This window comes from Carassius carassius, chromosome 40, assembly GCF_963082965.1.
Source record: "Carassius carassius chromosome 40, fCarCar2.1, whole genome shotgun sequence".
NCBI classification, from domain to species: Eukaryota; Metazoa; Chordata; class Actinopteri; order Cypriniformes; family Cyprinidae; genus Carassius; species Carassius carassius.
Genome location: NC_081794.1, coordinates 28,442,405 through 28,467,322, shown reverse-complemented (window position 1 = coordinate 28,467,322; position 24,918 = coordinate 28,442,405). Strand labels below are relative to the sequence as shown.

General features: G+C 37.1%; 1 protein-coding gene across 1 annotated transcript; it reads right to left on the bottom strand.

The window, feature by feature from the left end:
- Positions 1-11,400: 11,400 nt before the first annotated feature.
- Positions 11,401-23,736, bottom strand: LOC132122524 (protein TBATA-like). Its single transcript, XM_059532898.1, has 9 exons — positions 23,567-23,736; positions 23,165-23,359; positions 21,462-21,602; positions 20,549-20,643; positions 18,934-19,098; positions 17,749-17,830; positions 14,988-15,141; positions 13,529-13,563; positions 11,401-11,727 (listed from the first exon to the last, which is right to left on the bottom strand). Exons 1-9 carry the CDS (start codon positions 23,670-23,672, stop codon positions 11,678-11,680), a joined length of 1,023 nt encoding a protein of 340 aa, XP_059388881.1. The 5' UTR covers positions 23,673-23,736; the 3' UTR covers positions 11,401-11,677.
- Between the last annotated feature and the right edge of the window lie 1,182 nt (positions 23,737-24,918).

Here is a 24,918-nt window from a genome sequence, read left to right as displayed (position 1 = left end):
TTTTCTTCTCTAAGGTGTTTAAAGCTTTAAAGTCTCACTGACTCTGACTAGAGAGATCAGCACTGACCTTAACCTCCACTAAACCCTGAGACAAACAGGACAGAAGATGTTCTGAAACACACTAATACCATCACAATCACAAAGCCACCTCAGATTAAACATGCTTTCAGGGAGATTTTCATCATGCACGAGAGCAAGAGAAGCTCCTGAAACACTGAGATTAAGGATTTTAGAAAGATTTGATCATTCAGAGTGTAAAAGTAAAGTCATTTGTCTGTTAATGTCATGTTCAACTATGGAGAATTAATTCAATCTAGAAAAATCCATCATGCACACAAGTCCAATCATAACAGAGGAATTTCTGGATGACTGCATATTTTTATTTGCATGATATTTCTCGGATGCCATTCACAAGGGTCTCAGCAACCCTGAGTAAAATTTTAGTATTTTTAAAAGGTTTGACTTTCCAGTAATATTAATACGTTTTACTGCACTGACACTCTCAGATGAGAACAAAACGTGAATTAAACAGAATAATGACATTCACAATATTAAAGTGAATAGTTTATCCAAAACTGAAAAATTCGAAGAAATGTTTCTTTGCATGACTTGCTCTGCAGTGAATGGGTGCCGTCAGAATGAGAGTCTGATAAAAACATCACAATAATCCACAACACTCCAGTCCATCAGTGAACATCTGGAGAAGACAAAAGATGAAACACATCATTCCAGTGTTGCTTCCAGTGGAGTGCTGTGGATTATTGTGATGTTTTATCTGTCACAGAATCTGGGTTGTGTTCCCTGGGTTTCCACTAGGTGTCCTCCTTTCTCACGGTGTCTTTCTCCTTATCACTTCCTGTTCCCTTATTTGGTCACCTTCCTCCTGTTTAGTAATTGATTGTTCCCCACCTGTCTCCTGTTCCCTCATTATCCTTCTGTGTATTTATACCCGGTCTGTCTGAGTCTGTGTTACGGAGTCCTTGTTTAATGTTTGAAAGTTTATTCATGTCCGTCGCTTCTTGCCTTGCTTTGCCTTGTCATCGTGTCTTGTTTATGTTGGATTTGGATATTCTGGTTTTGACCCTGCCTGGACTGTTTACTAGTGATGGCAAAATCGAGGCCTCGTGAACCAATGAAACAGTTGAACCAAATGTGCCATATTGTTTCGAGGCTTCGAATCAATCCGACACCCGTCTCAACGGTGACACCTAGTGGTCACTTGCAGGTGTTGATCTGAAACAACCTTGACGAGCCATTAAAAAAATGTGTTGTTTTTTTATTATTATAATGTTCTAATATGTGAAGCTTGTAACCTATAGGCTCCTCACTGTGCATAATGTTATTTTGGTCATGAAAAATGAATATTAATAAAAGAAATCAAGCCACAATGTCTCACTTTTTTAGAGATTTTTATTCAAAAATATTAATTTATCTGCTGTGGAAGGACTTAGCCAAGGGACACTTGTTGCTGGCATACAAAGATATTTTTTTGCAAGGACATACAAATGAGGAAAGATTACTGCTCTCTCTTTCCAGTAAGTTAGTGGATCATGAGTTCTGGGCAAATACGCATCGTTGATGTATTTTTTCACTTCCACTGTGGCATCAGCTGTAGCATTGTGTATCATCTTGGTTTGATGGATGCGAGTATCAAAAAGTTCCCATAAACTGTCCTGTGTTTCTACTGGTGTTGATGGTGATGGTGATGATGATGATGATGATGGGTGTGATGTTGACATTTCTGGGTCTGAATAAAAATGAAAACAGCAATTAGTAACAAATCCTAAACTGACGGCATATATGAAGGATATATTATATTACATGATTCAGATTACATAACATAACACAGACTGAAACTGCTCACCAGGATTTGTGTTTGAACGCATCAGTGAAGCACACTCCAGTGTGATATGCTTTTCAGCTTCCTGGGCTTTGGCAGCATTTCCAAATGCCACATTTTTGAACCTTGGGTCCAGCAGTGTAGCCAGTGCCAAGGCTCTAAAACTCTCATAACCTCCACATCTGGAGTGCAGACCTTCTTGCAGATGTGAGCCTATGAGCCAAAACAGGAGAAACACATATTTATAATAATGACAATAATATGACAGTTATGGCCAATCACATGGGTAGTATTGTCATTGTGGCCTACCTAATTGAACAGTTGATTCCTGCGTTGCATTTCCTTTTTTCTGTGCAAGCTTGTGCTGCAACATCCTGTACAGTGGTATAAGCTTTAAAGCAGACACTCTCTTTTCCTCTGACATCTCTGTTGTTGCGAGTTTGAATGGTTGCAGTATTGACAATGATTGTTGAATAATGTCATAATCAATACTTGTCAGGGGAGCAGTATCATTGTTTAAGTTGGAAAGTGCAGCAGCCACTGGTTCACGTTGGTCATACAAGCGCTGTAGCATGTCAAATGTGCTGTTCCATCTCGTGTCAACCTCCTGTATCAGTTTCAGAGTTGGTCTTCCCATCAAGCTCTGCATCTCCACAAGCTTGTCCTTTGCTTTGCAGCTGGATCTGAACAACCCCACTATCTTTCTGGCCTTCTGGCGTATTTCATTGATGACTGGGGTTTGATCTAGTGCCTTTTTCACAATCAAATTTAAAGTATGAGCAAAACATGGGACATGGCGAAGGTGGAGTAGCTGGGCACTTAGGATCATGTTAGATGCATTGTCAGTCACCATGCACTGAACTTTGGAGGTTATTCCCCACTCAGCCATTAGCAAGGCTTTAGCCTCCATGAGATGCTGGGCTGTGTGGGTTTGGTAAAACCTCCTTACACCCAGTACAACAGTTGCCATTTTTGCCTCTGGTGTTATGTAATGGCAAGTCACACCAAGATATCCATCCATATTAATGGAGGACCACATGTCAGCTGTAAGGCTAACAAATTCGGCCTTTTGTAGGTCCTCCATTGTCTTCTCCTTGGCTTTGTTGTACTTTTCGCTGACCATTATTTTAAGCACCTTCCGGGATGGGAGGACATAGCTTGGATCAAGCTTGTTCACAAATGCCCTGAATCCCTCATCGTCCACGATGGTGAAGGGCTGCAGATCCTTCACCACCATGTTTATAAGAGCCTCATCCAATTCCCTCTGTCTGACTTTTAAAAGAGAAGACAAAACATACTTTCAGACAAATACATTGGAAAAATACAGCTTCAATTAGTGCACATCTATTAAAAGTATAGCCTACTGGTTCATTATTTGGAAACCTTCCAGTGTTTATAATCAGTGCTTTATATAACTTATAAACTTTATAAACAGTGTCCCAAAAGGTTGTAATTATATTTCAATTATAATTATATCCCAAACAATGCATACCTTGCTTAGATGGCCCAGCAGTGTCAGTAGCAGGCCTAGGTACAGGGGGAATGCCATCCTCTGCACCCTGCAAAATGGCAGGATGAGTGCTCCTCAAATGGCGCATCATGGATGATGTATTGTTGCAGTAGGCTAGCTGCCGATCACAATACACACATCTCACTTTATTTGGGGTTTCTAAATGGAAATGCTCCCACACCACAGATGTACGGCATCTCTTCTGGGGAGCTTCCATTTTATCTATCTATCCAAATCTATCTATCTATATATGAATCGATCTATGTATCTAGATATGTATCTATAATCTATGTATCTATATATGTATCTATCTATAATATATGTATTTATATATGTATCTATAATCTATCTATATATGTATCTATCTATAATATATGTATTTATATATGTATCTGTAATCTATCTATATATGTATCTATCTATTAATCTAGCTGTCTATATATATTTATATCTATGTATCTATTAATGTGTCACTATATGTATACTCTGTCTGTCTCTAGCCTCTCAGTCAATGTGTTGTGTAAATTTAAATGTAAGTCTAAATTGCCTATAACTAATCAAATCGCACTATGTCACTATATCACCAAAAATCCGCTATCTCAAAGTCAAACTCCTCTCACAAAAACCCACGAGGTCAAAATGCGTTTATTTCACTTTTATACAGATGTGCGATTGTGTGGTCTGTTCCCGACCGTTCCAATCAAACGCTGATTCGGCGGACCACACCTGATGAAACAATTAGTGAAACACTTCGAGGCTTCGTTTGGTCATAGTCACGTGACATGGGTGTTTCGAATCACGCTTCGGATCAGTGTTTCGACACATCTGCGCTTCGGGATCTCGCAAAGCTTCGGAACGACTGTTTCGCTTCAGCCATCCTTACTGTTTACCCCTTTGGATTACCCTTTAATAAATGACTTACCAGCAACAGGGAAGTCGTGGCCTAATGGTTAGAGAGTCGGACTCCCAATCGAAAGGTTGTGAGTTCGAGTCCCGGGCCGGCAGGAATTGTGGGTGGGGGGAGTGCATGTACAGTTCTCTCTCCACCTTCAATACCACGACTTAGGTGCCCTTGAGCAAGGCATTGAACCCCCAACTGCTCCCCGGGCGCCGCAGCATAAATGGCTGCCCACTGCTCCAGGTGTGTGCTCACAGTGTGTGTGTGTTCACTGCTCTGTGTGTGTGCACTTTGGATGGGTTAAATGCAGAGCACAAATTCTGAGTATGGGTCATACTTGGCTGAATGTCATGTCACTGTCACACTCACTCAATTGGTTCTATTGCCTCATTGGATCCCGAACGTGACAGAAGGACTCCGACACACTAGGAACCAGCGGTATGTCATTTATCCGTTCCCCAGCCAAGATGGCGGAGCGGCGAACCAAGTACCTTCGGTTGATCGCCAAGAGGGCAATGAAGTGGGGACCCTGGCTCAGGTGTTCTGGTCCCTGGCTGAGGGCATGGGCTACAACGATGCGGCCCATCAGCCCAGCACCACTGCCCAGGATGGCAACCAGCCAAGCGCCACAACCCAAGATGGCCGCCAGTCCAGCACCACTGCCCAAATTGGCTACCAGCCAAGCGCCACAGCACAAGATGGCCGCTAACCCAGCACCAATGCCCAAATTGGCCAACGTTTCAGCGCCACAGCCCAAGATGGCCGCCAGCCCAGCGCCAATGCCCAAATTGGCCACCGGTTCAGCGCCACAGCCCAAGATGGCCGTCAGCCTAGCGCCACAGCACAAGATGGCCGTCTGTCCAGCGCCACAGCACAAGATGGCCGCTAACCCAGCGCCAATGCCCAAATTGGCCAACGTTCCAGCGCCACAGCCCAAGATGGCCGCCAGCCCAGCGCCAATGCCCAAATTGGCCACCGGTCCCGCGCCACAGTACAAGATGGCCGCCAGCCCAGCGCCAATGCCCAAATTGGCCACCGGTTCAGCACCACAGCCCAAGATGGCCGTCAGCCTAGCGCCACAGCACAAGATGGCCGCTAACCCAGCGCCAATGCCCAAATTGGCCACCGGTCCAGCGCCACAGTACAAGATGGCTGCCAGTCCAGCGCCACAACCCCAGATGGCCGCCAGCCCCGCACTACAGTACAAGATGGCCGCCTGTCCAGAGTCATGGCCCGAGATGGCTGCTTGCCCAGTGCCGCTGCAAAGGATGAGAGTCTCAGCTGACCCTCCGGAGTCAAGTCAGGTTCCAGTTGACCCTCCAGAGTCGAGTCAGGTTCCAGTTGACCCTCCAGAGTCGAGTCAGGTGCCAGTTGACCCTCCAGAGTCGAGTCAGGTGCCAGTGAACTCTCCAGAGTCGAGTCAGGTGCCAGTGAACTCTCCAGAGTCAGGGCTGGTCACCGCGGATCCTCCAGAGTCAGGGCTGGTCACCGGTGATCTTCAAGGACTGAGTCAAGTCACCTGTGGTCTTCAAGGACTGAGTCAAGTCACCGGTGGTCTTCAAGGACTGAGTCAAGTCACCTCTGATCTTCATGAACAAAGTCAAGTCACCTCTGATCTTCATGAACAAAGGCAAGTCACCTCTGATCTTCAGGAACAAAGGCAAGTCACCTCTGATCTTCAGGAAAAAAGGCAAGTCACCTCTGATCTTCAGGAACAAAGGCAAGTCACCATTGATCTTCATGAGCAAAGGCAAGTCACCATTGATCTTCATGAGCAAAGGCAAGTCACCATTGATCTTCATGAGCAAATACAAGTCACCAATGATCTTCATGAGCAAATACAAGTCACCAATGATCTTCATGAACAAAGTCAAGTCACCTCTGATCTTCATGAACAAAGGCAAGTCACCTCTGATCTTCAGGAACAAAGGCAAGTCACCTCTGATCTTCAGGAACAAAGGCAAGTCACCTCTGATCTTCAGGAACAAAGGCAAGTCACCATTGATCTTCATGAGCAAAGGCAAGTCACCATTGATCTTCATGAGCAAAGGCAAGTCACCATTGATCTTCATGAGCAAATACAAGTCACCAATGATCTTCATGAGCAAATACAAGTCACCAATGATCTTCATGAGCAGAGCTAGGTCAGCACCGATCTTCTGGAGTCCAGTAGAGACACCATGGAATTACCAGAGTCTCGTCCTCCCGTTGATCCGGCCGCACAGAAGTGATGGGCTTCTGATCCGCCCTGGGGGCTTTGTGCATCAACCACAAGGATGTGGTGGTCTTCTGCTCCGCCCTGGGGGGCTTCCGCCTTGACCACAGGGGTGTGGGGGTCTTCTGCTCTGTCCTGGGGGCCTTCCGCCCTGACCACATGGAGGTGGTGGTCTTCTGCTCCGCCCTGGGGAACTCCAGCCTCGACCACAAGGATGTGGTGGTCTTCTGCTCTGCCCTGGGGGACTCTGGCCTCGACCACAAGGTTGTGGTGGTCTTCCGCTCCACCCAGGAGGGCTTCCGCCTTGACCACAGGGGTGTGGTGGTCTTCTGCTCCGCCCTGGGCGGCTTCCGCCCTGACCACACGGTTGTGGTGGTCTTCTGCTCCGCCCTGGAGGGTTTCCGCCTTGACCACACGTGAAGTCCTTCATGGACTTATGCTTTTCGTTTTCTGTTGTGTTTTCTGTCGGTTCCCCTCTGTTAGCCTGGCCCTCCGTCCCTCCCCCTGGACCTCCTCCAGTCCTCCTCCCTCCTGGTCTCCCTGTTTTGTGTTTACACTTCTGGTGTCTGTTCCCCATGTTTCCTTTCTGGCCCTCCGTCCCTCTCCATGAGCCTCCACCTGTCCGCCTCCCTCCTGGTCTCTGTTTTGTGTCATGTCGTGGAGCGTCTGGGAGCCGCTCCGTAGAGGGGGGGTACTGTCACAGTGTCTGGGTTGTGTTCCCTGGGTTTCCACTAGGTGTCCTCCTTTCTCACGGTGTCTTTCTCCTTATCACTTCCTGTTCCCTTATTTGGTCACCTTCCTCCTGTTTAGTAATTGATTGTTCCCCACCTGTCTCCTGTTCCCTCATTGTCCTTGTGTGTATTTATACCTGGTCTGTCTGAGTCTGTGTTACGGAGTCCTTGTTTAATGTTTGAAAGTTTATTCATGTCCGTCGCTTCTTGCCTTGCTTTGCCTTGTCTTCGTGTCTTGTTTATGTTGGATTTGGATATTCTGGTTTTGACCCTGCCTGGACTGTTTACCCCTTTGGATTACCCTTTAATAAATGACTTACCAGCAATTGGTTCTATCTCCGTGCCTCATTGGATCCCTGCCGTGACATTATCAGACTCTCATTCTGACGGCACCCATTCACTGCAGAGCATCCATTGATGACACACTGATGCAATGCTACATTTATCCAAATCTGATGATGTGGTGCTGTTGGATGATGTTAAAAAGATATTTAGGTATTGATTTAGCAAACACACAAAAGTTCTTCAAAGTATATGTTGCTGAAAGTTGTTAAATGATGTTGTGATGTCATTGCACAATGATGTCATTATGTAATCAAGATATTTTTTTTACCTGCATTTTAAATAACGCATTGTATTATTTTGTGTTTTCAGGTTGCAGGGTTACAACGCATAGTGGATATGTCCTGGAAAATTACTAGTACCTTTACCAATTCTCTGGATAATTTTTTTTTTACTTTATTTTTAAATTGAACAACTGTAAATAGCAACTAAAGTAAAGTGCGTCCTGCCAGGCATCTTTTTGGGTAATCTAGTGGGAAAATGTTTGCCTTTTTATTGTTTGAGTCATCAAAAGTTGCCAAATAAATAGTAAAAATAGCTAAATTTGTTGCTAGGTGCTTTTGGAAGAAAAGTTGTAGCATTACTGTAAATCTACTGAAACTCAACAATAAACCATTTCACACAACTCACATTATATCTAAAAAAAAAAATCTAATAATATTATGCATAAACTTTTTGTTGTTGTTTTGTAAAACATATTAAATTAATGTTAATGGTAGTTGTTAGGTAATGAGTGCTGTAACAGACGTGTTTGGAGCTCGGCCAGTGCTTGAGCATGTAGTCAGCAGGTGAAGTTCAGTGTCAGCGTCATTCATCCTCACACAAGGACACCTGCTCGCTGACGATGGAGAGATGCACTTTATCATGCGGCCTGAGCGACTGACTGACCTCTGACCTTTAGTGTGCACTGGTAATAGAGGTCACGTCGCATATGACCTGCACTCATTAGTCAAACACAACCTGCATCCACATGACAGAAACAGGTTCTTTATGTAATGCATGATTATTTTATGTGATGCCAAAATGATTTATAGAAGCGTCTGTTTAACCTTACATGGAACCTTACCGATCATCTTTGATCCTCAGAGATAATATAGAACAAAACAAATAAAATACAAGAATGCTGTAGTTTAAAAAGCGATTTTATTCACTGTAAATAATGATTGCTGCAATTCAACATTAGAATTCAACTTTAAAAATAAGTAATAATTACAACTGGAAGTTAAATTAATATCACTTTTAATCTCAAAATTGTGAATTTATTTCATAGAAGTGCAAGTTTATATCATGCAGTTGAAGAAAAAAATTGAAGTTAGAAATTACTTTTATTTATTCCATAGATAATGTATTGTTAATTTTAAATCAAGCCTGAACGTTATTATTTCTTAAGTTATCATAACAAAAATGGTAAATTTTAAGCAATTGCAACAACTTTTTTACACTGCCATATATAAAGTGAATGAATACAGTAAAACACTAAAAATATTTCGCAATGAGGTTTGAAAAAATATTAAGTAATTAAATAAATATTTTAACTGCTTTGATTACTGTGACAAGGCATGTGTTGTTCCTTATTAGTGACATGCTAAATAAAACATGCGCGCGCATGTGTGTGTGTGTGTGTGTGTGTGTGTGTGTCTGTGTCTGTGTGTGTGTGTGTGTGTGTGTGTGTGTGAGTGTGAGTGTGAGTGTGTGTGTCTGTGTGTGTGTCTCTGTGTGTGTGTGTGTGTGTGTGTCTGTGTGTCTGTGTGTCTGTGTGTGTGTGTGTGTGTGTCCGTGTGCGTGTCCGTGTGTGTGTCTGTGTGTGTGTGTGTGTGTGTGTGTGTCTGTGTGTAGGAAAAAAAGGTTCCAAAATGGTGTTTTCACAGCGATGCCTGTTTTGCTTTCAGTGAACCGTTTTTTTTTTTAAAGAACCTTTCAGTGTTCTTAAGATCCAATCATTTTGATAATCTAAATAACCTTTTTCCACTGTAAAGAACCTTTTATCGAATTTCTTGTTGGATGGTTAAGGTTTTTTTGTGGAACCATTGATGCCAATAAAGAACTTTTATTTTTAAGTGTGTGTGTGTGTGTGTGTGGGTGCGTGTGTAAGGGATTATGTACATCCAGTCAGTTATCTCAGAATTAGTCAGACCTTCAGACAGACGGTTGAAGGTCTGGAATCCGTGTCATCTTTCATTGGCCAAGGCCCGCCCATGAGGCCGTTTGACTGACATGTCAAACAACCAATCACAATTCGTTTCGTTTAGAGTCACATTTTCTATGCCGCGAACTTTCAATATTTCACATGCTTTTGAAACTCCAGTGTTTAGTTGATCCTGATGAGCGCTCGTCGTCACAGTTTTTAACACTACGGCTTTCTTCTTCTGTGAAGGGTCACGGCATCTTTATAATAAGATATATATAATTTAATTTAATCTCTCTCTCTCTCACACACACACACACACACATATATATAAATTTAGAATTGAAGATATTATTTATCATTCTTTGAAGACAGTCAGTTATACTCAATTATATTCACATTTTAATGTCACATCTTTGATCAAACTGATGCATTGTGTCCATGTGATCTTGTAGTGAAACAGAAGCTTTTCAATATAACTTTTACATCATACATGAGGTTGGGTTTAGTGTGCACTTCAGAGGGCCAATTTCAAAACACTACACCTTATTTGTCCCGGATCATTAAATGCATTAAATGTTTTGGGTCTGAAACAAGTTTCTTTTAAGGTACAAACACAGTCTGTGAGAAGTCATAAGATAAAATATGAATAATATTCATGTTTTCTAAAGTTAAGCCTTTGTGTGAGAAACTGCCATTTGAGCTTTATATTGATGGCAGAGTGTGAATCTTTCTAAAACACAGGAGGGAGTGTAAAAGACTTCAGTGCACTGACAGAAAGAGCTGCTTTTAGACATTCATGCACTAATTTGCTGTCAATTCTGTCAATTCAATTAAAGAAAGAATAAAGCATGCCATCGATGCTCCACTGTGCAGACTTTCATTATACACTCCCCTTAAATCACAGAAAAATGTCACCTCATTACAGAGGGATATATGATGATTATACACTCTGAATAATGAGGAACGAACAGAAATGAAAGGGTGAAGATGACAACCCTCCATTACAGCTGATCTCATTCCAAAATGTCAGTAGTGAGAGTGTGCTTCAGCGGTGGACAATTTGCACTAAAAGAAAATCAGTTTTCTTATTTTGGCATCAGACGCAAAACATGAGTCCGTCGCTGTGGATACTCGTATGTCGAATCACACCCGCTCACTAGCTCACCCCTGGGAAATAAAACAATAGCAAAGCTGTTTGAATACTGAACCCCGATGAGATTAAATGTTTGCTGCATCTCAAATGAGAAAACCTTTGGAAGCTCACGCGTGTTTCAGAAGAGCACCGATATTGTTTCGATCTCTCCTCAGATTTGCCAATGTCTGCAAACAAGCATCAGAGATTTTAACATGGAGTCAAACACGGCGAGAGCAAACTGTTTGGACTGTGATATGCACAAAGAAAGCATGTTGTTATAGCAGGTTGAGTCATTTTTACCTGAAAACACAAGTTCAAACTAAAACGTACAGACTTTGGTCACACATAGTATTTACACTTGTTGTTCCTTAGTTAAAAATGATCAGCCTTTTAAAAATAAAATTATACATTTCTCGTCACGCAGGCCTCGTTGATCTGAACTCATGTGCATTATCATGACTCGATTGTCGAAACTTTTTACTTCAGTTCAGTGTTCTTGATTCAAAACGACATGATTATCAACTGAAAGTATTTTACATTTATACCATACATATACCAACTGAGATTACAATAATGCACAGTAATGGAAGTCTAAATCTATAATAGAAATGTGCAGCTCATATGTGTGTTAAAGCACTCACAGTATATGAAACCTTCCATGCAAATATTGTTATTTGAGCTCTAAACTGTCTAAATTGTTTAATTTGGTGCCTGACTTGTGACATTTCACAAGAGACGTGACTCCCACAGAAAATAAATACGCTCAAGAAAAATACCTGTTTGTATGCTTTATTAGCAAGAAATTTAAAATGAACATACTCATGATGATTATGATAATACAACTGCTAAACGAGCTAATGTTCATGACAGCAGCGGCATTATGTGTTTTCTGGGTACAGCGTGAGAACTTCTGCCTCTCCGATCCGCTCTAGAACAGAAAGAGACACTCAGAGACCAATAAACACAACATCCTGAGAACAATCTGAGAATCAGTCAGTCAGTCATTTGAGTTTAAAGAAACCCAGAGCATCGGTCATTTAGTTGTAATACATTCCTTTGGAAACCACAAACAGAAGTGCTCGAGTGCTTGTTTACGAGAATCTGACGTCTGTGTCATTCCAGCTTCATTGACAGCTATTTTCAGAATATCTTATTTATCGTGATATCAAAAGAATAAAGATGCATCTCTTTATTTTTTTTTAATCAAACAAGTTCTCTCTACACGGGGAAATGCATTTCACTTTGAATTTGGGTTTCACGTCAAAAGAATCAATGAAAAAATACAAATAATCATAAGATTTAACAACACAAGTTCAAGATCACTTATTAACATGTTTTGTTCAGAAGAAAGATTTAGGAGATCACTAGCACATACACACAGACAAAAAAGGTACAATAGCTGAATTGGGCATGTACCCTTTAAAAAGGTAATCATATGAACCAGTTAAGTACTAATATTTACACTTTAGATACTAATATGCACACTTCGGGAGTAAATAAGGTACAAAAATTTACATTTAAAAAAAAAAAAAAGGTTCTGCCTCAGTGACAGATTTTTTTCTGAGTGTACATGTACTGTAAACCTCAAAAAATCAATAATTCATAATAATGCTTCCTTCAGTAAAAAAAAAGTTAATCTTCTGTTGTCTCTCACAACAAAATCAAGCCACATATTTGTTTAGAGCTGCTTGATCTGTGCAGATTTCTCTCCTGATTCAGACCACAACACTTTTTCACTGGAGGAAGTGTTATTATGGATTATGGACTCGTTAAAATCATCTTAATGCTGGATTTGTTTCATCTTTTGTCTTCTCCAGATGTTAACTGATGGACTGGAGTGCTGTGGATTATTGTGATGTTTTTATCAGACGGCAACCATTCACTACAGAGCATCCATTGATGAGACACTGATACAATGCTACATTTCTACAAATATGATTGATTTTCAAATTTTAGATGTCATTTTGAACTATTCCTTTGAGGCTGGAATATAAAAGAGATTTTGTAAAGCACTAAGAGAGGAGCAAACACTACCAACAACAAACAAACAAACACAGAAACATGTGCATAGTTGCTAGGAGACAACAAAAACAAATGTGTTCTAAGATTGTCTCAAAACATCAAACATGTTTGATCTTCTCTGATTGGATGGACTCATAGTCTGACACTAAAAACAGAATCTGTGTCCAATATACATACTAGCTTCGACTCGGCATCGAAAAATGTGGGCAAAATTCTTCAAAATCAACTCACACTAGAAAATAACCATTAAAAGATGCATGGAATGTAAAGAACATTTGTGCAATGGAAATGTTACATGAATGTTAAAGCTTAAGCAACCTTTATTTCTAAAAGTGAAGCTGTCTATGTGAACAGTGTATCTCAATCTCAGTCCTCAAGAGTCACTTTCCTACAGTGTTTAGCTCTAGATCTTCTTAAATCCACTAATCAAAGTCTGTGAGTTCACTTGAAAATCCTAACCAGGTGCTGACGCACATTTGAAACGAAATGGAAACAGAAAAAGGATCGAGGAGCCCTGATGCAGACGGAGACTCACTAGAGTTTGAAACAGAGCCAAATTGTGTTTTAATGAAAGCTGAGAGCAACATCAATCTTCTCTGCCAAAAGCAGCCTACGTGGAGTCATGAACTCAATCCTCTCAGAATGACAATGGCGTATTAATAACACTCCAGTTCACAATACATCTGACACAAGTACAAAAGCCTCACCTGGATTGTCCTGTAATGTCTCTTCGGGATGTGAACTGTGCAAAAGACAGATAATAAAGTCTTGAAACATTCATAATCATAGTCATATAACCATATTATGATAGGGGTAACGCTAAAGAATACTGTACTGCTCTGGAACAAATGAGGAAAACAGTATTAACATTGTAGTAATTAATATTAACTAACAAGAAACTATCATTAATGAATTAGTCAGCATTACAAGTTCACTATTAGTTATTGTCCTTCAGAAGGAATTACTGTCCAAAAACATTCGCTATAACAAATATTATTTAAACACTTAGAATAAAAAGACTACTTTACATCATGCTTTTCACTTTAGAATACTTTTCCAAATAATTAATGAAAAATTCTATATTTTTCTGCTATTATTTGTGAAATTTGCCATTTTTTTTAAATATTATACCAAATAATTATTACTGTATATATATTTATATTTAAACTGCAAAACAAATGCTCGCTTAATATTTGTCTTGTTTAAAAAATAAAAAAAAATAAAACAATTCTTAGAACAAAATATTTACTTGAAAAGCAAAATGACTTCAGATATTATGACTTATTTTCTAGGGAGAAAAAAACATCAATTTACAGTAAGTGAGTTTTTGCTTGAAACAAGAAAAATATCTGCCAACAGGTCGCAAAAAAAAAAGTTATATTTCTGACCACAATGACATATTTTTGCTTATTTTAAGCATAATCTTACTTAATTTTGATTTAAAGTTTTAGATAGATAAATTAAATTTGTATTGAAAAAAAATTCTAGGAAATAAATACTGGGTAAGAAATAAAAAAAATTGCATGGTATAATTAATTTTCCATTTGCTGTATGAAACTAAACTTAGCTTTTCTCTCAAAGGTATTTACAAAAATAGTATTTATTAGATTTAGTATTTATTATTTTATTACTACTAATTAGCTTAATTGTTAATCAGAGTTTCTTCTTAGTTAATAGCAATGTTAGTAATGCATAATCAATTACTTTAATTACTTTAATTGAATTACATACCTTGAAAACATAATGTAAGGGATTACTCCTAATCATTTCACATTTTAATTACAGTTACTCTTGATAAAATAAAATTAAAAACTGAATAGATTTTAGAACAATTCGACATAAAACTATAAAGGATGTTTAACATAAAAAATTAACATCTAATGCTAAAATAAAGGTTTTAACTGTAACTTTCTCCTTTAAATATATATATATATTTTAGTTTTTAGATTAAGAAAAAAATATGCAATTTTATATTATGTGTTTAAGTAAAAGAGCATTTCATGTCAATTCTTATATTGTTGAACTGGCTGATGTGGGAAAGTAATTAGTAATAGGTAACGTAATACTTTTTAGAGAGAGTAATTAGTGCACTGCATAAACAGATAGGAACAGTATTCTACCAATAATATAAGACAGCTCCAATAAAACCCTGTTGGAAACACCCACATGCTCTTCCTTCGGCTGACAGATGAGCTGAGGAACACGTGCTCAGGCAGATCTTCAGACGTCAAAGGCAGAAGTTCAGATCCAGACGTCTGCTGGGTCAGAGAGCTGGAGTCGGCCATGGCCTGCTGGAGTAACCCCTGAACCAGCTCTTTCTCTGAGAGCACAAACACATCTAATGAGCCTTCATTAGCACATCCGTCTGCAGGACACAACGGCCCGTGTCCAAGTGTTAAACTCACAGATGTTACCATAAGGGACACTAATAGGACCCTTCGTGCTGCCCTGCTGTGTTTGCACTGGATTATTATGTATGATTGTTTTAAGAGATGTTCTCATGAGTAACTTGAATAAATTGAGGAAAAGTGCAAACAAAACAGTTTTTACTCATGACAAATTAAATGCACTGAACTATGCACACCTGTATATATCACAGGATAAAACCATATGTATGTGTGACTTTTTAATCTCACAATTCTGTTTCATCTCACAAATCTGACTTATATTTCGAAATTTAGAGTTAATATTTCGCAATTCTGAGTTTATGTCTCTTAATTCTGAGTATATATTTTGCAATTTAAAATTTATATTTCGCGTTTCTAAATTTATATTTCGTAATTTTGAGCTTATATTTCACAATTCTGAATTTAAATTTAGCAGTTTTTTAGTTCATATTTCGCAATTCTGAGTTTATATTTCACAATTCTGAATTTATATTTCGCAATTCTGAATTTATATTTCACAATTCTGAATTCACACTTCGCAATTCTGAATTTATATTTCGCAATTCTGAATTCACACTTCGCAATTCTGAATTTATATTTCGCAATTTTTAATTTACACTTCGCAACTCTGAGATTATATTTCATATTTCACAATTCTGAATTTATATTTCGCAATTCTGAATTTATATTTCACAATTCTGAATTCACACTTCGCAATTCTGAATTTATATTTCGCAATTCTGAATTTATATTTCACAATTCTGAATTCACACTTCGCAATTCTGAATTTATATTTCGCAATTTTTAATTTATATTTCACAATTCTGAATTCACACTTCGCAATTCTGAATTTATATTTCGCAATTCTGAATTTATATTTCGCAATTTTGAATTCACACTTCACAATTCTGAGTTTATATTTCACAATTCTGAATTTATATTTCACAAATCTGAATTCACACTTCGCAATTCTGAGTTTATATTTCGCAATTTTGAATTCACACTTCACCATTCTGAGTTTATATTTCACAAATTCTGAATTAATATTTCGCAATTCTGAATTCACACTTCGCAATTCTGAGTTTATATTTCGCAATTTTGAATTCACACTTCGCAATTCTGAGTTTATATTTCGCAATTTTGAATTCACACTTCGCCATTCTGAGTTTATATTTCACAAATTCTGAATTAATATTTCGCAATTCTGAATTCACACTTCGCAATTCTGAGTTTATATTTCACAATTCTGAATTCACACTTCGCAATTCTGAGTTTATATTTCGCAATTTTGAATTCACACTTCGCCATTCTGAGTTTATATTTCACAAATTCTGAATTAATATTTCGCAATTCTGAATTCACACTTCGCAATTCTGAGTTTATATTTCACAATTTTGAATTCACACTTCACAATTCTGAGTTTATATTTCGCAATTTTGAATGCACACTTCATAATTCTGAATTTATATTTCACAATTCTGAATTCACACTTCGCAATTCTGAGTTTATATTTCACAATTCTGAATTCACACTTCGCAATTCTGAGTTTATATTTCGCAATTTTGAATGCACACTTCATAATTCTGAATTTATATTTCACAATTCTGAATTCACACTTCGCAATTCTGAGTTTATATTTCGCAATTTTGAATTCACACTTCGCAATTCTGATTTTATATTTCGCAATTTTGAATTCACACTTCGCAATTCTGAGTTTATATTTCGCAATTTTGAATTCATACTTCGCCATTCTGAGTTTATATTTTACAAATTCTGAATTAATATTTCGCAATTTTGAGTTTACATTTTGCAATTCTGAGTTTATATTTCGCAATTTTGAGCTTATATTTCACAATTTTGTGTTTATATTTTAAAATTTTGAGTATATATTTCGTAATTTTGAGCTTATATTTCACAATTCTGAGTTTATATTTAGCAATTTCGAGTTCACATTTTGCAATTCTGCGTTTATATTTTAACATTTTGAGCTTATATTTTGCAATTTTGAGTTCACATTTTGCAATTCTGAGTTCTGAGTTTATATTTCGCAATTCTGAGTTTATATTTCACAATTATGAATTTATATTTCACTATTTTTATTTCTATTTTGCAATTCTGAGTTTATATTTTGCAAATCTAAATTTATATTTCACAATTTTCTATTTATATTTTGCAATTCTGAATTTATATTTCGCTATTTTGAGTTTATATTTTGCAATTCTACGTTTATACTTCGCAATTCTGAATTTGAATTAATGTTGTTCAGTTGCTTGGACACAATCTTTTTTGTTTAAAGTGCTATATAAATAAATGTGATTTGACAAGAGAAACACCAATCTTTGCAGCCTTTACAAGTAATCGGCACTTTCTGTCTATTTTCTGGGGAAAAAAGAGCATTTTACATTTCATCAGCAAAAACGTCACTTTGTTAGTTTAGGATAGTAGCATGAAGGTCTTTAAATGCTCTTCAAAGCAGAACATTCACCACGTGTCAGCTATTTGCATAAATAAATCAATTAAATCAAAGGGAAATGGTTCACCTCTGTCACTCGCCAACAGAAGCCACTGCTGAACCGTCGAGAGAGAATCAGTCTGCAGGATCTGACACAAAAGCTCCAGCACCTGAAAAAAAAACAGTTCATTTAGTAGCATTGATATATGATTATAAAGTCAGTTTAGTGCATCAAGTTAAATAAAGCTAAATAAAAATGAATGAAAATGAGAATAACTTTAATAACCCTGGAGAGAAACAGTGAACACTGATATCAGCAGCTCACAGGACTGAATAAAACCAGCTAACCAAATATGGAAATTATTGAATCGTAATTAAATATTTGAATTGCTTATTAAATGTCTTTGGCATGCAGTCTGTGTCCTGTTTTCATATGCATCATATCCTAAATTGAAAATGAGCAAACAATAAGAGCTTCAGGATTTATCCTGACACACTTTTATGAATTTATTATTGTACTGCAGATATTATTGCATTTATACAATTTCAATGTAGTTTGCTACATGGTTATCCACAACATATTGCAATAATATATAGCAAGTGCAATAAATACACTTTTTAACTACAGTTTTGTATAGAAATGTATAAAGTTTTGGCAGTGTGATCAAATAAGTCTAAGAAAGCGACCGCAGTTTATTCCTAACAAAGAAAGTTTGAGTACACTATCAAACATACTTTATTGGTCAAACATTGGGATTAATTAAGAAATATGTCCCTTCTGCTCACCAAGGCTGAACATTTTTAATAAAAAAATACACTAAAAACTAACAGAACAGAACACATTTTAAAACTATATTTTAAACTATTACTGATGGCAGTAATGATGCTGAAAATTCAGCTTTGCGTCACAGGAATAAATTATATCTTACAATTCATTCACACAGAAAACAGTTATATTAAATAGTAATAATATTTCACAAAATAAGTGCATTTTCTTGTATTTTTAATAAAATAAGTTCAGTCTTTGTGAGCAGAAAAGTCTTCTTTCAAAAAAAAAAAAAAAAGTCTAAAATACCTTATTCAAAACTTTGTACCTGCTGTGTATTTCTGCTTGGTGTTTTATTTGAGTTCGTTCAGTATGATGCACTTAATTTGTTCTGGAACACTTTGCAAGAGGTGAATGAATGCTATTTAGTATTTTGCATGTATGACGTGACCTAAACACCACATCGTAAAAATCAGATGATCACAATGTCATCGCTGAGGTCATTACCTTGAGCTCGACTCCCTCCAGGGTTTGTGTCTGCCATCGCTGGACTCGTTTGTGTGAAGTCCTGCTGCTGCGCTTCTTCCCTCCCCAGGACGAGGCAGGGATGATCCGGCCGGACTGTGCCGAATACTGCGTCTTCCTGCGAGGAACTTCCTCATCTGTCAGTTTCTTTGAGTTTATTTACAGACAAACACAAAGACTGGCTGTATTCTCCAAGAACGAATGCATGAGTCATTCTGCATCATCTAATATAACATGTCCATTAATCCAGTTGAAAATGTTACACACAAATGCATTTTAAATTATGGGAGGTACTTCCTCTTTGGGGAAGTTTTTGCTCAAAAATACAAAAAAATAATAAAATAATAATTTCAAATCATAAAGATGTGCTAAATAATCCTCATCTGTCTGTTTTACTGAATGAGCTGAACATTTTCCTGCATGTTCGATTCTCAGACGAAAGGAGAATGACATGGTTTTATTATTTGCACAAATGATATCTAGTTTTTTCTTTCCAAACACATTTTAAATGCAAAGGTCTCCTCTTTTCACTTCTAATCCCCATTAGCTGCAATGATTGTGAATTAAATGGTAAAAAACAGTAAAAATGCTACAGTAAATACCTATTAAAAGGTTAGCAATAAATATATGGTGAAAAAACTGTTCTGGACATAACTTGTAATTTTACAGTACACGGTTTAACATTACATTTCAAATATGATGTTTTATTTTTTTTTAAATAAAGTTTTTTCATTGTTTTTTTTTAATCAGTTTTGTACATTATGGTTGTATGTTACATCTAATGTTGTTAAATTAATGTTTATTGCATTATTTAAGTTTTATGTGTGTTACCATCTCTAAAACTAAATTTTTTATTAAATATCTTGGCTGATTTGATTACGATTTCAGCTATTTAAGAGAGTTTGGCAGGCTAAATTTCTGCTTGCTTTGTTTTAATACAGTTTATCAAATTCGAATCAATATCACGGAGTTAAAAATGTACTGTATATATAAAATCAGTGCATAATAAAATACTAAAAACATCAAAACAAATCAGTGAATTAATCGAATCAATAAAAAAACTTTGTGTGCATTGCATTGATATAAATGCATTTTGTATTCATTTTTTTTTTTTTTTTTTTTGAATGGTCAGATCAGATTTCAAGTCTTCAAGTCAAGTCAATTTCAAAATTTATAAAATCTTACATATTAAAAAAAAAAAGCTAATTTTGCATTTTACACCAAATCTTGGTTAATATCTGACTCTGTTACTGAAGGAACGGATCTGATTTGATCATCTGTTTTCAGCAGATTGTGCTCAAAGCCTCTATTCTCCTGACAGCAGTGTTTTGCAATGTGGGAGATGCCAAAGCTTGAAAACAAATGTTTGATGTAGGTGTTAGGGTAGGAATAAAGTTACGCTTTAAAGCTTTGTGTGTGGATGAATCATGACGAGTGCTGGGCTTTACTGCGGTACAGCAGAGTACTTCACTCTTAAGATGAGATGTTTCTATCATCTCAGCTGACAATCGCTCCATCCTTTCAGAAACGCTGCTTTCTCTGCTTCCGGCTCATGTGATTTTTAACATTATTCGTGCATCAGTTAAAGGTCAAGCACCTCTCTCTTGTCCAGCTGGGTCTCAGCCGCCGCTGAAAGACTGACTTTAGTTGCCAAATCCTTCAGTTCCTCACGCCAGCTTTCAGAAATCAGTGCTGAGAGCATGAAGGAGAAACAGAAGAAAGAATATATATAAGAATACAATATATATATATATATATATATATATATATATACAGTACAGACCAAAAGTTTTGATGCCTTCAGTGTGAATCTACAATTTTCATAGTCATGAAAATAAAGAAAACTCTTTGAATGTGAAGGTGTGTCCAAACTTTTGGTCTGTACTGTATATACGCATGGCAGAATTGATGTTTCTCATGATACTGAATGTGATGCATGAATTTTTTTATGCCAAAATACTTTCTTCAATCCCAGTTTTATATTCAAAGTCAAACAAAGAATAAGCAATGCATTGGTGATTCTCTATAAAACATTCAAAACACTGAAACTTTCATTATGCGCATCTATAACAATACCTCCACAGGCATACACATCCATTTCTTCCTTATTTCTTTCTATTTTAGTTTTTCTATATGTGCATATTTTCTCAAACTTTTTTTTTAAAGTCAAACACTAGTTTTTTTTTTTTACTTTTTACAGGAAGAAAAATTCTATGCATATACACACAAAAAAAACAGTAATAGGAAAAAAAGATTTTTCTCTGTCTGTCTGTCTCTGTCTCTGTCTCTTTAATGTTGTTTTCACTCCAAAAACCTAACCCCCCCTCAAAAACTGAAGCATTAAAAACTCAAACTTGTAAAGATTTTCAATCAATAACCTCGCAGTTCCTCGCATAAAATCACACTACAGTGATTTCTGAGCTCGTCTTGCATCTCATCGCCTGAAGAAATGAAGTCATGTGGGTTTGGCCAGGGTGAATAAACATTATTTCAGTGTTTGTTATCTGTACCTGCTCGTGGTCCAGAGCGATGTGTGAGAAATGCAGACGAACGGCTCCCAGACACTTGACTTTTAATGAGAGGATGTGGGCAGAGCGGAGTGAAGCCGTACCAGTCATCATTCACCGTACAAACCGGCTTCCCATTCAACCCTGCGGAAAGAGGAGACCATTAGAAATCAGAGCTGGAAATGTGATCAGACTTGTGCATCCATGTGTTCATGCACTCCCTGATCAAAACACTGCATTAAACCGCACTGGACTCCTGCTGTGGCCACAGGATTACAGTAAATCAAAGTTATCACCTCTTCACACGCTTCACATCAGAACAACGCATGAATATCCAAAGAGACCGAGGCCTGTTCATGCTTGATTTCACTCCATCGTCATTGAATACAATCTAAATTAGTAACCTGTGGGCAGACCTGCACATAGACCTGCTTATTCACACTTTCTCGCAGGTGGAAGTATATAAATCAATCACACGTGTCTGCGAGGTCAAACTGTGCATGTGTTTATACAGTAACTCGTCATTAAAGTCATTCATTGAACAGATGAACATAACATTATAACTCATTATTTCTCAACACTTTCTGTGACTAATGCATTACAACATCTAGCATTTAACATTAAGAAGTTACAACTGACTGACAGCTCCATCTAATGAACAAAATATGCCAGGATTGATAATAATCATATTTTGCATAATGCACACATGCATTAAATGAAAATGTTTTTTCTTCTTTTTTTTCTGGACCTACTTTAAAATTAGAGAAATTACTGTATCTATACACTGCAAAAAACAAACAAACAAAAAAAGTTATGCCTCTAGTTTATCTTGTTTTTTTCCCCGGTAGAAATATATAAACATTTTTAATTCAAGATTCATTCATTTCAGAATCAAAATAAAATAAATCTTGCTATCTAATATATATATATATGCTCAAATTAAGAAAAAAAAATGTCTGCCAAAGGAGTAAAGAACTTGTTTGCTATATTTATGACCACTCTGGCAGATATTTAATGTTTGTTCATTCATTCATTAACAAAACTTACTGCATTAACATGATTTATCTTCTCAATTAAATGCATCTTGATTCAAGAATGTTAGGATATTTTTTTCAGGCAAACATCCTGAGAAATAATAATAATTATTATTATAATTTTTTTTTAATTTATTTAGCAAATGTTTGATATATACGTAGGTTGTTGATACATATTTGAGTTGATATATAATCATGACACCAATAAACCCCATAAATGAAAAACACCTAAAAAAAATTTTTTTATACATTTTATACATTTTGATTTTATACATTTACTGACATATCTAAAAGTGCTGACAAAAAACAAAAGACAAAAATGTGAAATCTTAATTTGAATATATTCAAAACCACTGTTTCTTTCTGTGGCCATAGTTTGATGGAAATACATATTCAGATATATTTTAATTTAATAATACATATATATATATATATATATATATATATATATATATATATATATGCATGCATGATCAGTCCCCACTGTAAAATGTATTCACTAACTATAACCTATTAAAATCTTGTCATTGTGTAAATAATCAAGTTATTGTAATTAAAAGAAGTGTCTGATTTTGACCAGAGCAGATTTCTTAATACTTTGCCATAGAAATGCTTCCCTAAAATGAACGTGTTTCTGAACATGCATGTGTATCTGGATGGGCTTGGGCTCACCCTGCATGTGTCTGACTCTGTGAGGATGAGGATTGTGTCTGGAGAAGAATGAATGATGGCTGAGGCTCCCGAAGCGAAGGCTGCCTCTAGTGGAAGTCCTGCTCGTGCTCGGTGTCTCACACAGCGCTTTCTCCTGACACACAGACTGTGTCTGCTCAGCTTCGTTCACCTGCTCATCCGAAGTCTCCATAATCTCTGAAAGACAACATAAAAAGCATTCCAAGTGCTTTGTTCTGTTCACCAGGAGTCACAGAGCATTTTAAAAGCATGCACTTCCACTGACAATATTTCATCATTTTAGTAATTTAGACACACACAGACGTTTTTTCCTTCATGCAATAGTCAGTATTTTAACATGTAGTGTAATTTCTTATTAGGAATGCTTTGAAATGCGCAGCTCACCTCGGTTCACTGTGTTCCTCTGATGTTTGCTGTTGTTGCCTGGAGACTCTGAACAAAGCCAGACTGAAGCTCCAGGAGAGCGACTAAAACACCTCGACCTACTCATTTTGCATTATTTTTAAGCCACTTGAAGTGGTCGAGAGTTCAAGTAAACGCATTAACCTTTAAGTGTGCGCTCTGAGGCCCTTCTAAAACATCCTTCAGGCTGACACTTTATTACATTTTATTTTAAAAAATGATTATGAATCTAAACTATAACACAGTTTTCACATGATAAGACCTCATATCTTTTTTTTTTTGCATGCTGTTGTATTTTATTTCTTGCTTTATTTAACATGCAATATTAGGGTATCTGCAAAGGCCAAAATAAACACAGAAAGCATGATAAATACACATTTCTGCTCGCAGAATCAATCAACTAACCAATGCAATGCAGCGTCGCATTTCTGCTCCACTTTTGCACATCTGTCATGAGCACTCAGCTGTAATTTTCTACACCACATGAAGTGTGTTCTTCTGAAGTATGCTACAGCATGAAGAACAGACTCTTATACCTCAGTTATCACTCCTCTGTGATAAATTGGTCCATGCAGACAGGATGCACAGAAGTAATTGGAAATTACTTTTTGTAGAGCAACAAAGCCACATTTCCCATTAAACATATTAGATAACAAATTAAATTTAACACAACCATGTCCACCCACCCCACAACACGACAGGAAGACAAATAGCCTCAATCCACTGATTGCATTATTCATTTTCACACAGACTGGAATTAGACCAGAAAACACAGGATGATCCCTACTGTTCCCATTATTTCATGTCTAAATGTTTATGGGGGAAACAATGAATTGCATTTTCATTCCCCATGGACATATATTGGTTCTTGTTTTAAGCATAAATTCACAATATAAATTTTCAGTTTCTCTGAAAACAAGACATCTTATGTTCATTCTGCATCTCAAGGATCTTGATTTAATGGATTTCACTGAAAAACAAAAATACTTGTGTGCAATATTTAATACCATGTTTTTATTAAGACTTTCTGCTATAAATATGAGAACTTTTAAAGCATTAGGCTGATGATGCGCTGGGCAGCTTTCTGAGCAATTTTGCCATCACCGTGCAACCAGCTGAGACACAGGACCCACAACTAATCTACAATATCCAAATAGAAATGTGTTACCAATTCTCGAAGGGAAAGTGCTCAAGCAATGTTGCTCCAAAAGTTGCCCTGCATCATCAGCCTTAGTTTGTGCAAGGGCAAACTTTACTTTTAAAGTATAATATTTAGATTTCTACTGCAATCTTTGCATAGCTATGACAGGAAACACTGGCATCAGACAATGCCT